Source organism: Hordeum vulgare, chromosome 6H (genome assembly GCF_904849725.1).
Source record: "Hordeum vulgare subsp. vulgare chromosome 6H, MorexV3_pseudomolecules_assembly, whole genome shotgun sequence".
Taxonomy (NCBI): domain Eukaryota; kingdom Viridiplantae; phylum Streptophyta; class Magnoliopsida; order Poales; family Poaceae; genus Hordeum; species Hordeum vulgare.
The window spans coordinates 534,088,026-534,099,026 of NC_058523.1; the positions used below are offsets into that span (position 1 = coordinate 534,088,026).

An 11,001-nucleotide genomic window follows, 5' to 3' on the forward strand; every position below is an offset into this window, starting at 1 on the left:
GGCATCTTGGTGTGTGAATGATTCCTTGGCTTTGGGGACTCGACTCGGCAACAAGCAAGCAAAATCTCCTACCGTATCACTGTATCAGACAAGTAGCCAAAAATCTTGCTCGCTGGCTGGCTGGATCAATCCACTTCACCTACTTGTGTTGCTGCTGCATCAGCTCCACATCCACACCAACATACGACTTCTCTACACTGACTTGACATACGCACACCAACTAAGAAATGTATGTCATTTCTGAATTTTCAGTTTACGTGCACAACACTAATTTTCAGAATGCAGGAACGGGATGGGGATGTTGCATTGCTGGGGCAGGGAGAGGCGTACCTGGTCATGCTTGGTCTTGAAGTTGCTTCCCCCACCACCCGCAGGACCCCTCCCTGCGTTCTTTGTTTGAGGAGGGGCGTTGCCACCAATGCGAAGAATCAGCTCCTTCACCATTGCACTGGCATGGTTGACCTGATCAAACGATCCCTCGAGCTCAATGTTTTTATGGTTGGGGTCTGCCTCATTATCCCGGATGGCCAGCTTGGCCCCAGTCATTCGGGATATGTGCTTTGTGTTGACTCCACCCTTCCCAATAATGGCGCCAGCAAGGGATGTATCAACACTGATCCTGGCTGTGGCCGAAGCGCCAAAGGTTGAGGGAGGAACCATGTCAGGGCCAGGCATCGGTGGGGGCTGGAAGTGACCATTGGGTCTTGGTCCCATTGGAGGTGCCATTGAGTTGTTCAACATCATGGAGATTGATTCCCCATGCGACGGCTTCAACTTGTCATGATCTGGATTGCAAGGAGCTCCAGTTGCATCAAACCCCGGATCAATCTCCATGTCCTCTTCCCTCTACAGCCGCCGTCACGCAGCTAGGGCAAAGGGAGACGCCCGGGGACGGGTCATGTCAGGGGCTAGATGAGTGGTGGGTTTCCTTCACGGGTCCGAGTACGCGGCCCGTTAAGAATATACTAGTGACCTGAGCCCAACTACGTATCCTCGGACGCATAAATCCGGCCTGAGCCCAGAAGAGAAACAAACGTTTTTTATAATGAGTTGTACACTAATTAATGACCATAGACACGTGTCTAAATGAGATTGGACTTAGAAAGTGGCCTAAACCAAATAAAAAAACCAGATGTGTGTTCATTAGACACTAAAAACACATTATCTGCTAGTACAAACAAAAGATTTAATTACAATTGTGAGGTGAAAAACATGCATGCTTTACTTTGTAGTATTTCATAAATCAGCACATTTGTTCAATAATTTATGAGTTGTCTGAATATCATTCGATACGGCATAGCATAGAGTATATGGTTGGTGTTATAAGACATAATGTGTAGACCATTGTAACCTGTTATGTGGGGCATCCTTAATGGAAAATTTGATTGATTTGAATGACAGATCCGAGGTCAACATTTTTAGTTAAACTATGTAACACAATAAAAAATAAGTTATACTATAATTTGTACCTTTTAGACATTTGGTGGAAATTCTAGTTTGTATTCCATGTATTATGAAGAAGAGATGCAATAAAAACTACTCCGTATTTTACTTTATACTGTATGTATGAACCCACTTAGATCTTCTACATAATTCCTGAAATTTATTGAGTCGCAAGTCAACTTCATAGCCATCTCATATCGTACTGGTAGCGTTCATGAGCATTGATGGATTTACTGTGTTTCTTTTTGTTGAGGGGATGTTAAATTAAAAGGAAAAGGATATACACGAGGAGCATTGATGGATTTACCGTGTTTCTTTTTGTTGAGGGGATGTTAAATTAAAAGGAAAAGGATATACACGAGGTTTTCTTTTGGAGATTTTGGACTTTGGAGTTGGGCTTCCGAGCTTGGGCCATACCTGCGCGACTCGCGGAACAGACCCGGAGCCCCTAACCCTCCTTCCTCCTCCCCGAACCCCGAGCTCGCTCCCAGAGAACCCCCACCGATTCCGCCGGCGAGACTCCTGTCCGGGAGACGCCGATCTAGAATGGCGGCCAACTTCTGGGCGTCGTCGCACAGGTAAGGACGCCGGCACCCCCACCCGGTCTCGACCGATTTAGTATCTCCCCAAGTTGCCCCGTGAACTTTCGAGCTGCTGATTCGGTGCGCGATGACTCCGCGCGTGCAGCAAGCAGCTGCTGGACCCGGAGGAGGTGGACGTGGTGCCGGCGGCGGACCGGGAGCGGGGCATCACGCCCGTGGAGTTCCGCCTCGTCAAGATCCACATGTCCTTCCGTGAGCTCCTCCTCCGCCGTCATCCCCATCCTGCTTTCTTTTGCTCCCTCCAGCATCTCGGCCGTCCAGATTAGCAGCAGTCTGTTTAGTTTATAGCAAGCCTTAAAATGTGCACATTTTGGTGTAACTGCGGTTGGGATGGGGTGCTGTGTCGCGAAGCATAGGACGATTGGGTTGGGCATAGGGCGATTGCGAATTATAGAATTGGCGATAAGCCTGCCCGGTAATAGATGTGGATTTTATAGCGTTCAATGTGGCAACAGTGGCTTGTTTTTGAAGTTTGGAGACCCCGTTATTTGGGACGAACATTGTATGGTATGCAACCATACCCATGGGTGTACCGTGACATGTGCCTTTGTAGCATAAAATTCGCCACAATGCGTGTTGAAAATTTTCCTGTCATTTCTGCTAGAACAAATATATCATTGTCTTTTTTTTTAACTGAATGGAGAGTATCTTACAGCCTTCTTATTCTGCTAGAGCAATTTTCGCTGACGCAAGTTGTCCATTTCTTGTTTTCAGTAACTAGCACAACCCTAGCTGTAAATTACAAGTAGTAATCTAGCATATATGTGTAATAATGTAAAAAAATAAGTAGCAATTTAGCATGCACTTAAGTGATTAAGTCACTCCATTCGAGTTGTAGCAGTCACGGGGTAAATACCGTGGTGATGATGGTAGGGAGTGACGGCTTTTCTTTGGTGAGAGAAGATAATGAAAATGGGGATGAACTCACATATATAGATGAGCTAGGCTAGCCCCTAACGACATAATGTAAACGAAGTAATAGGAATCCGTAACAGCATTATCTTGTCTATGCGAGTCTTACATAAATCAACTAAAGACCTAATCAACCACCTTGCTGCCTGCGGGAATCCGGATGGGCACATTGCAGTGTCTTACTAGAATTTACGCTTATGTATTATTTCAGATATATGGCGGTTGGCCCAGCAGGTCAAAGTTAGACAAAGGTTAGAGATATTGTTTCCATTTCCTTATCTGTCCTTTGTTTATAGTGTGTATGATAACTGTAGACTTCAATGATCAAACAAACTTACCCATTTTTTCTTTAGACCATAATTAGCAAGATTTTGTTCTATAGTAGTGTGTACAGTTACATTTTTGAAGTGGCTACCATTGTATCTAAGAAACTTTAACATATTGGCATATATATATTGCTGGTTTACTACCTCAAACACATTAATTTCTTGGTGTTATTTATTCTTTTCTTCATGCAGTTCTTATTTCTAACTTTTCTGTGGAGTTTGGTTAAATTTCAAGACTGACATAGTGATACCGAAAGCTAACTGCTTTTAAGAGAAAAATGAAAATGACAGCAGCATTCCCATCTCCTTTATATGTAGAGTGCTGCAATTTTTGTTAATGGATGCTACTGAATGTTTGCTACTCCAGTTTTTTTAATGTCTGCTACTGAATAGCTCACTTTTCCAGTTTATGATATGTTGTCCATTCTCCACCAGACCTATCTGGAATTATCTCATGATGCTGACGATCTTAAATCATTGTTATCTCAGAGTCATAGCTACTGCAATCACGTACTTCAGGCGTGTCTACACAAGGTATGATTGTCTATTTAATGATAATGCATCAGAGAGAAAGAAGGCCCCTATGGTTTCTAATTTTGCTGTCTGAATTTGACTGTTTTTTTTACTAGCCAGAGAAATGAAAACATGGTAGCATTAATTGTTTTTCTAATAAGATGTTGTGCTACTAAGAAATTAGCAAGTATATATTCTTATGATGTAAGATGGTCAACTTACAGCACAGTAAGAGCAATATACTTCTTAAAAAAAGTAAGAACATTATACTGTGATTGTACGTGTTTAGGTGTTTCTCAAAATTTTCCGCGCGAACTTGTGTGCTTCACTCAGAACTCTATAATTCACCTAGCTTCATTTAGAACTTGTGTGATTGTAGATGTGAGATTCTTATAAAGTTGCTTCCATCAGAATTGGTATGATGTCTTCAACCAGAAATATTTAAAATATAATTTACAAGCAGTATACTTCAAGCATCAAACTCGTGTTTCTATATTTTGTGTCAACAAATATTGGACGTGAAGGTTCATATTTATTGCCTGTTTCTACATAATTCCTTGAACATTTAATTCCTTTTTAATGGAACTTAAGTATTCAAAACTGTTTGTTCCTGGTTATAATAATAATAATATTCAGAACTGCGTCCAATTCTATTTACAGAAAGAGCATGACAGAGTATGATCCTCGTTTGGTAGCACCAGCTTGTTTGTATTTGGCGTCAAAGGTTGAGGAAAGCACAGTGCAAGCAAGGCTGCTTGTATTTTACATCAAGAAGATGTGTGGTGAGTCTCGTGATCATATAGATAGACTCATGCTTACCTGGAAGGCTGGAAGAGCTGCACAGACTACTAACCATTTACTCCCCTTCCCCTAAATTGTAGGTTCTGATGATAAGTACCGATTTGAAATCAAAGATATCCTTGAAATGGAAATGAAGCTCCTGGAAGCACTCGACTATTATTTGGTTGTTTACCATCCATACCGCCCTCTTCTACAGTATGGCTTTGTTTCCCCTATCATCTCAACAACAGTGACATTTCCACTAGAATTACTAGAATTGACGCATTTCTGCACTGGCACTGCCACTGAGAGATGTTCTGCTTTACAGGTTATTGCAGGATGCTGGCATAACAGATCTGACACAATTTGCCTGGTAAGCATATCTTCCTGAATAAGAATATTGAGGACCATGTTCTGCTAATCTGCAATGGAACTTGTAGGCCTTTCTAATTTTAGTCACACGGTGTACTGTTTTTTTTTTTGTGAATGGAAGCTGAATTCTGTCTTGTATGCAAGAAAAGTTCCTTGCTATACTTTGGTAATATCCGTTATTAAAATTAGCCTTTATTTGAAACATTTTATTACGAGTGATTTTAGTCGGAGCAAACAGACTGTCCTTTCAGTGTCCCTTCTCAGAATTTGTCTGCACATGTATTTCATTCAAATGAAGAACATTTACATTAATGGATCATTCCTGGTAGGAATGCAGGACCGTGGGGATAATACAAATGCCTCTACCACATTTTCCTTCTCACTTAAGTATACAGTAGTATGATGAGATAAATATCTTTTACATGGAATAGCAGGGATAACAAATATAAGTGAAATGCTTTTTATTATGATTTATGGGTTTATTGTATGCTCGGTCATCAACTTGACCTATATCTATGCTGATTAGACATTCTCACTTGCAGGGGTCTTGTCAATGATACATACAAGATGGATCTTATTCTCATATATCCTCCCTATATGATCGCACTGGCCTGCATATACATCGCAAGCGTTCTTAAAGATAAGGACACGACTTCATGGTTTGAAGAACTCCGTGTTGACATGAACATTGTAAGTGTTCCCTTGATATCTTCCCTGTAGGTATGTAATTTCATCCTGTCCTCATGTTAACCCATCCACATTCGTTTGCATCACTCAGGTTAAGAATATCTCGATGGAAATCTTGGACTTCTACGACACCTACAAGATTGATCCTCAAAGGGGCCTCCAGGAGGACAAGATCATCCCTGTGATGAACAAGTTACCATCCAAGGCCTAAAGGTCAATTTGACACCTGACCGTTTAACCAACTTACACCGCGTGTGTGGAGTGCGTAACCCTGTAAACCCTGAACATATTCGAGCACAAGATTCAGGGAATGCCCTGGGACTTGGGAGGGCATCAGTTTGGTAGTCGATTAGGCCCAAGTTATTTTCGCGATGTTGATCCCAACATAGGGGTAGTCTGCAATGCTTGGTATCCAGAGCTTTCTGTATCATACAAAACGCAAGTGGAATTGTTTCAGTCTAAGCACTGTTTGTTGAGTTTTTCTTCAAGTTCTGCCATTTATCTAACCTGGTACCATTTCTGTTATGTAATCTGGCATCTCCAGCATTGACCATGTTTGCCTGCCAGGAGCCTGCGATAAAAGAGGGCGAACTGGCCTTTCAGCCATTCTGCCTACGACATCATTGTAGCCCAGGAGCGGATCATTGATCAAGACTCAAACATAACACACGGGGCACTTCAGAAGAACACACAGATGATAAAGATGCTATCCACTGTTTTACCCCAGCTTCAAGCTAATCCCACTTACATAGGCCAACCATCTAATGATACATACACCAGTCAACTTAATCAATTGTTCATCTGAGCACTTGCTACAGGTTCATCAGCGACAATAATCTATGTGATGGCACTCTTCACCCGAATGATCCGCTGCTGACCTGAAAATAGATTTCACAGGAGGAGGATGTTAGTCCAACGGTTCTGTATTTGATGAGTTGCCCAGGTAAAAAAGCTCATGGTAGGCAGAAGGGCTCACCTTAACCATCCGAGTTCGGAAGGTAAATACGATGGAAGTTGTTCTTCCTCAGGGCCTTGCGGCAGGTAGGGCATTTCTTCTGGAACTGGATGGCTTGCTTGATGCACTCGGTGCAGAAGATATGGCCACATTTTGTTGTTGAAGGCTCCACTAGCTTATTAAGGCACACCGGGCAAGTGAAATTTGGTTCCTTTGGAACCACCACCTTAGCAGGCTCTTGACTAATTGTCACCGCATTATTCGACTACGAGACAGAAACATACAGTTAGAGTTGAACAAAATTTGCAAGGCAATAAGGCCAACAAGAACTGGGCGCAAGGTTCAAATGCATGGAGAAAAATGGAGTGGAACATATCCTCTAGCCTACTGGGTAATCATATCAATGCATGGTATCTATGCTACAGAAGGTAAGATGGTCACTGAAATTTAGCGGTTACCAAGAACAATTTGAAGACCTATATGGCATCATCACAAAATTGCAAGTATGAGTCTTGCTATTTATTTATGGCTTGTAACAGAACAAGAAAAATATTATCTACTTAAACCGAAGAACCTTCACACTCGTAGTTCACTAAAAGGGCAGGATATCTCAGAATTCTACAGGAAGGATAAAGACAAGCATGTACCAAGAAGCTGCTATGTACATAGAGGACAACATAGATAGCAACTAAGCAGCAACCAAACGGGGTCTTAAAGCTGTGAAACTGTTCCCTTAAAAAATTGCAGTTTTTACCTGCAGGCTGGACCCTTCTCCCCTTTCTGGGGAGAGACATATCAAAGGGGCAACCCTTTGGCGTTTGTTCCACGTGTTGTGAGAAGGCATAGCTGCATTATCATCATGAAACAATACTGATTGAGTAAATCATAAAGCAGGACAACAAAGTCGTAATGGACCTCTAATTGACTCGGTATCAGATAGCATATGATGCACATGTTTATATCTTTTAGTTAAGCTTCCCAGATTCATTGTTGATGCAAATCTTACAACAAACAGCTGCAATGGGAAATTTAAAAAAGAAAACGTCAAACAATAAGTCTAATTCTGAGCAGCTAATATTATGATTGCTTCCACATTTGAAAAATAGATGTCCTCATGTTATGGTTAAGAAGCCAACAATGTACAGTGTTCGCTGTTTTGACAGTTCTAGAAGAATCTATCGGTGCAACTCATATTAAACTGATGAAGAATTATTCCCAAATTCTTTCATGTTGGAAGCCAAACATTTCTATCAAGTACAATATATGTAGTAAGTAATGAACTAACCTTCCAAGGCAGCATCTTCATCGAAATAAAATGGCGTCGTACATTGCCTTATAATTCTCCAATTCTCTGCAATGGGAAATTTGAAGAAGAAAACGTCAAACAATGAGTCTAATTTTCAGCAGCTTATATTACGATTGTTTCAACATGTGAAAAATAGATGTCCTCATGTTATGGATAAGATCCCAACAATGTACCCTGTTGTTAATGGTTTCAACAGTTCTAGAAGAATCTATCAACGCAACTCATACAAAAATGACGAAGAATTTATACCCAAGTTCTTTTATGTTGGAAGCCAAACATTTCTATCAAGTGCAATATGTAGTAAGTAATGAACTTACCTTCCAGGATAGCATCTTCATCCAGAGAAAATGGTGTCACGGGTTGCCCTCTAGTTCTCCGGTTCACCCCCTGCAAAATGCAAGGTAGTTTGATAAAACTGATCCATGATTATAGATATATTCCTAGCAGGAAAATCTGATCAAGAAGTACACTAAACACTAGTAAATGGTGCATACTCAGACTCTGTTTCTTAAACATCACCACGGACCCAATGGCATAACATTTTATTCTTGAAAAGTGAAGTGCATGACGTATCATTAAAACACGAGGATAAGAAATTTACCGGGGGAGGTACTTGTGAAGGAGATAGCGCCTGCACCTCATCATCAAGAGCTTCCACATCAATAGGCGATGTGCGTGCACCAGGGAAGACCGACAACCCATGAGGGTTCCCCGCCACCGGCGAGCTTGCATCCAAGTCCACAACAACTTTATCAGCAGACCCATCTTGCAGCTGCCTCCGCGCGGCACGCCGTGCGCCGCTGGTATTACTCATGCTATGTACCTCCGATGCTTATACTCACCTTACCTCCCTTCAGCTCCAGAACCAACCTGAATTTTTTTTAACAGCGTGGTCAATCTCAATCCACCGGTCGCAATTATTTGTGTACAGAAGGCAGAAGTAACCATTTTGCATCACATGAACCCAGCCCTAGCATCTCAAATGTAGTACCAGCAGTATATATAAATAGGTAAAGACACCAAAACCTTTGATCGAAACTTTAGACTATCTTGGCAAAGCCATTTTGCAGTAGCAACAACATAATATAATAACAAAAGAAAAGAAAAGCTTCATCAGAAAAAGGAGTAACCGAAGAGGCTTTCCCTTCTCCTTTCGTGAAGGATCGCATTTGGGGGAAGCGAACCACCGATGGTCACAGTCCTAGTAATATCAATCAGGGCATGAACCTAGGGCTACTCGCGAATCCGGTCGGCGAATCACCTAAAAGAACAAGGCAGCCTTGCAGGAGCCGATGAAGAACCCGATGGATAATACCCAGGAATGGACCAAGAAGACGAGAGCAGGAACAGACGCCCGCCCCTGAATGAAACCCTGCCTAGCCCAGGCATACAGATACAGAGATCTACCGAATCGACCAGCCCCGAGCAGCGCTGGAATCCGGCGAAGCCGATCGATCCAAGCACGTGCGACCGGGTCAAGAACCGCCCGGCCGCGCGCGGCCAGATTCCGATCGAATCGGACGAGGACGGCCGGGGGAGCCTGTGGAAATACAGATCGAGGCGCGCACGGAGAGGGACTCGCTCGCGCTTACCCGAGCGTGGCGAGCGAGGGTTTGAGGCGCACGCCACCAACCGACGAACTGGACCTGGACTTGAATGTGTCCCCCTCTCCCCTTCCCTCGGCGTTTAAAAGGAAAGGGGGGAGCGATGAGCGGCGCGGCTCACTCTTTCTTCCTTCCCACGCCGGACCCCACCTGGAAGTTGGATACCTTTTGCGCTGTGGGACCCGCTGTCAGGGGGGAGGGGGGTCGTGTCGAGACGGGGGTGGTCGACGGGGGTTATTTTTTGGGAGGGGATCGGCGGCGGCGAGGTCGGGCCACGCGTGCTCGCTCCTCCTCCTCGTCGCCGGGGCGTGCGCGGATGGTCGGACGAGGAGGGGGTGGGGAGGGGAGGGGAGGATAGCGGGGGGAAGACTTGGCGGTTGACCGACCCAGGGATCGGACGCCACTATCCCACGTCTTGCGTGCGCGCAGACGTTTTGCAAGCACGTAGATTGCGCAGTTGGTGCACAAATTAGTCTGGGAAACACTTCTTCTTATCAAAAGTGTGATAGGAAGTTTTGGGTCCGGCGTTGTTGATTCTTGACTAATCTCACGGTCCACGAAAATCTCCTTTGCAGTTAATTTATCCCAACATTTAATCCATTCCGATTATCCCGCGCATGTCCAGCCCACCCACCCCACCCTGTCCAGAATTCCATGGGCGAGCTCATCCAAGCTCGCTCACAGCGACAGCCACACCTACCACCATCCCCATCCGCACCAAAACTAGGATGGCTACAGTGCTCTACCTCGCCCGGTGCGGCGTCCGGCCGCTGCTCCGTCGATCCCTGGTCTCAAGTTCTCAACAGAGTCTGCATAGCCCCCCTTCACTGCCACGGTTCCCCGCTAGATTTGCCCGTCACCATCGCTCCCACCTCATTGTTGTGCCATATTGGATCGGCAAAGAGGATGCATGCGTATCCCCGGCCTCACACCCCTGGTATGTACTCACTTGATCTAGGGCTTGCTTCATCTCATCTTTGATTCCTCGCTTGTTTTGAGTTGTGTTACTTTGGTTGCAACACTTGCTTCGATTAAATTTGTTGAATGTAGAAAATGTCATCTTGGATTTATGTATCAATTTTTGCTAACACTGTTGCATGATTATGTACTCCTATTACAGGAAGCACACAATAAGTTAGCAAAAGAAGCATCACGTGCATCCACATGGCGATAGGACACGGTCCTTGCATTTTTGCTTGTGATTTGTGTCACCGTGGTAGATGGTGTGGTGCTTCCTGACTACCACAGAAGGAAAGAATGTATTGATCTGATACATGTGTGCATCATCGTGGAAACATTCCCCATGTTCTTTCAAATAATTATTTTCCTTTTTTTTATTGGAAACAAATCTATATTTGTATGGAAGCAATCCTCTTGCCTATGGAAATATAATGATTTGGATGCCAAATATATCTCTCTCTTCCCGGCAAAAATATTTATCTGTAAGCAAGGCATCATCTTGTTGTACAAAAGAAAATTCCGATTTGATTCAGTTTCCAAA

At 43.6% G+C, this 11,001-nt stretch overlaps 3 protein-coding genes across 4 annotated transcripts; 1 reads left to right on the plus strand and 2 right to left on the minus strand.

The window, feature by feature from the left end:
- Window positions 1–267: 267 nt before the first annotated feature.
- Window positions 268–866, minus strand: LOC123405784 (zinc finger CCCH domain-containing protein 44-like). Its single transcript, XM_045099342.1, has one exon. It carries the CDS (start codon window positions 832–834, stop codon window positions 268–270), a length of 567 nt encoding a protein of 188 aa, XP_044955277.1. The 5' UTR covers window positions 835–866.
- A 1,007-nt stretch (window positions 867–1,873) lies between these two features.
- On the plus strand, window positions 1,874–6,116 carry LOC123406332 (cyclin-C1-1). Of its 2 annotated transcripts, none has more exons than XM_045099826.1 (9): window positions 1,874–2,021; window positions 2,131–2,237; window positions 3,169–3,208; window positions 3,719–3,817; window positions 4,457–4,578; window positions 4,678–4,792; window positions 4,905–4,949; window positions 5,491–5,638; window positions 5,727–6,116. In XM_045099826.1, the coding sequence occupies exons 1-9, from the start codon at window positions 1,990–1,992 to the stop codon at window positions 5,844–5,846; spliced, it is 828 nt and encodes a 275-aa protein (XP_044955761.1). In that variant the 5' UTR covers window positions 1,874–1,989; the 3' UTR covers window positions 5,847–6,116. The 2 variants fall into 2 exon arrangements, with proteins under 2 accessions (XP_044955761.1, XP_044955763.1); XM_045099828.1 differs by having other exon boundaries at window positions 1,876–2,021; window positions 3,773–3,817.
- Window positions 6,117–6,312: 196 nt separating this feature from the next.
- Window positions 6,313–9,688, minus strand: LOC123406333. Its single transcript, XM_045099829.1, has 7 exons — window positions 9,489–9,688; window positions 8,498–8,766; window positions 8,214–8,283; window positions 7,876–7,941; window positions 7,345–7,436; window positions 6,612–6,855; window positions 6,313–6,513 (listed from the first exon to the last, which is right to left on the minus strand). Exons 2-6 carry the CDS (start codon window positions 8,708–8,710, stop codon window positions 6,613–6,615), a joined length of 684 nt encoding a protein of 227 aa, XP_044955764.1. The 5' UTR covers window positions 8,711–8,766; window positions 9,489–9,688; the 3' UTR covers window positions 6,313–6,513; window position 6,612.
- Window positions 9,689–11,001: the final 1,313 nt, after the last annotated feature.

What these genes read in the sequence shown, in the direction of transcription:
- LOC123405784 (XM_045099342.1), bottom strand. Translation starts at nt 834, where the DNA reads ATGGAGATTGATCCGGGGTTTGATGCAACTGGAGCTCCTTGCAATCCA.
- LOC123406332 (XM_045099826.1), top strand. Translation starts at nt 1,990, where the DNA reads ATGGCGGCCAACTTCTGGGCGTCGTCGCACAG. An exon ending in CCATACCGCCCTCTTCTACA is followed by an intron (nt 4,793 to 4,904) that starts GTATGGCTTTGT and finishes TCTGCTTTACAG; the next exon opens with GTTATTGCAGGATGCTGGCA. An exon ending in TCCGTGTTGACATGAACATT is followed by an intron (nt 5,639 to 5,726) that starts GTAAGTGTTCCC and finishes TGCATCACTCAG; the next exon opens with GTTAAGAATATCTCGATGGA.
- LOC123406333 (XM_045099829.1), bottom strand. Translation starts at nt 8,710, where the DNA reads ATGAGTAATACCAGCGGCGCACGGCGTGCCGCGCGGAGGCAGCTGCAA. An exon ending in CTTCACAAGTACCTCCCCCG is followed by an intron (nt 8,284 to 8,497) that starts GTAAATTTCTTA and finishes TGCATTTTGCAG; the next exon opens with GGGGTGAACCGGAGAACTAG. An exon ending in TGAAGATGCTGCCTTGGAAG is followed by an intron (nt 7,437 to 7,875) that starts GTTAGTTCATTA and finishes ATGATAATGCAG; the next exon opens with CTATGCCTTCTCACAACACG.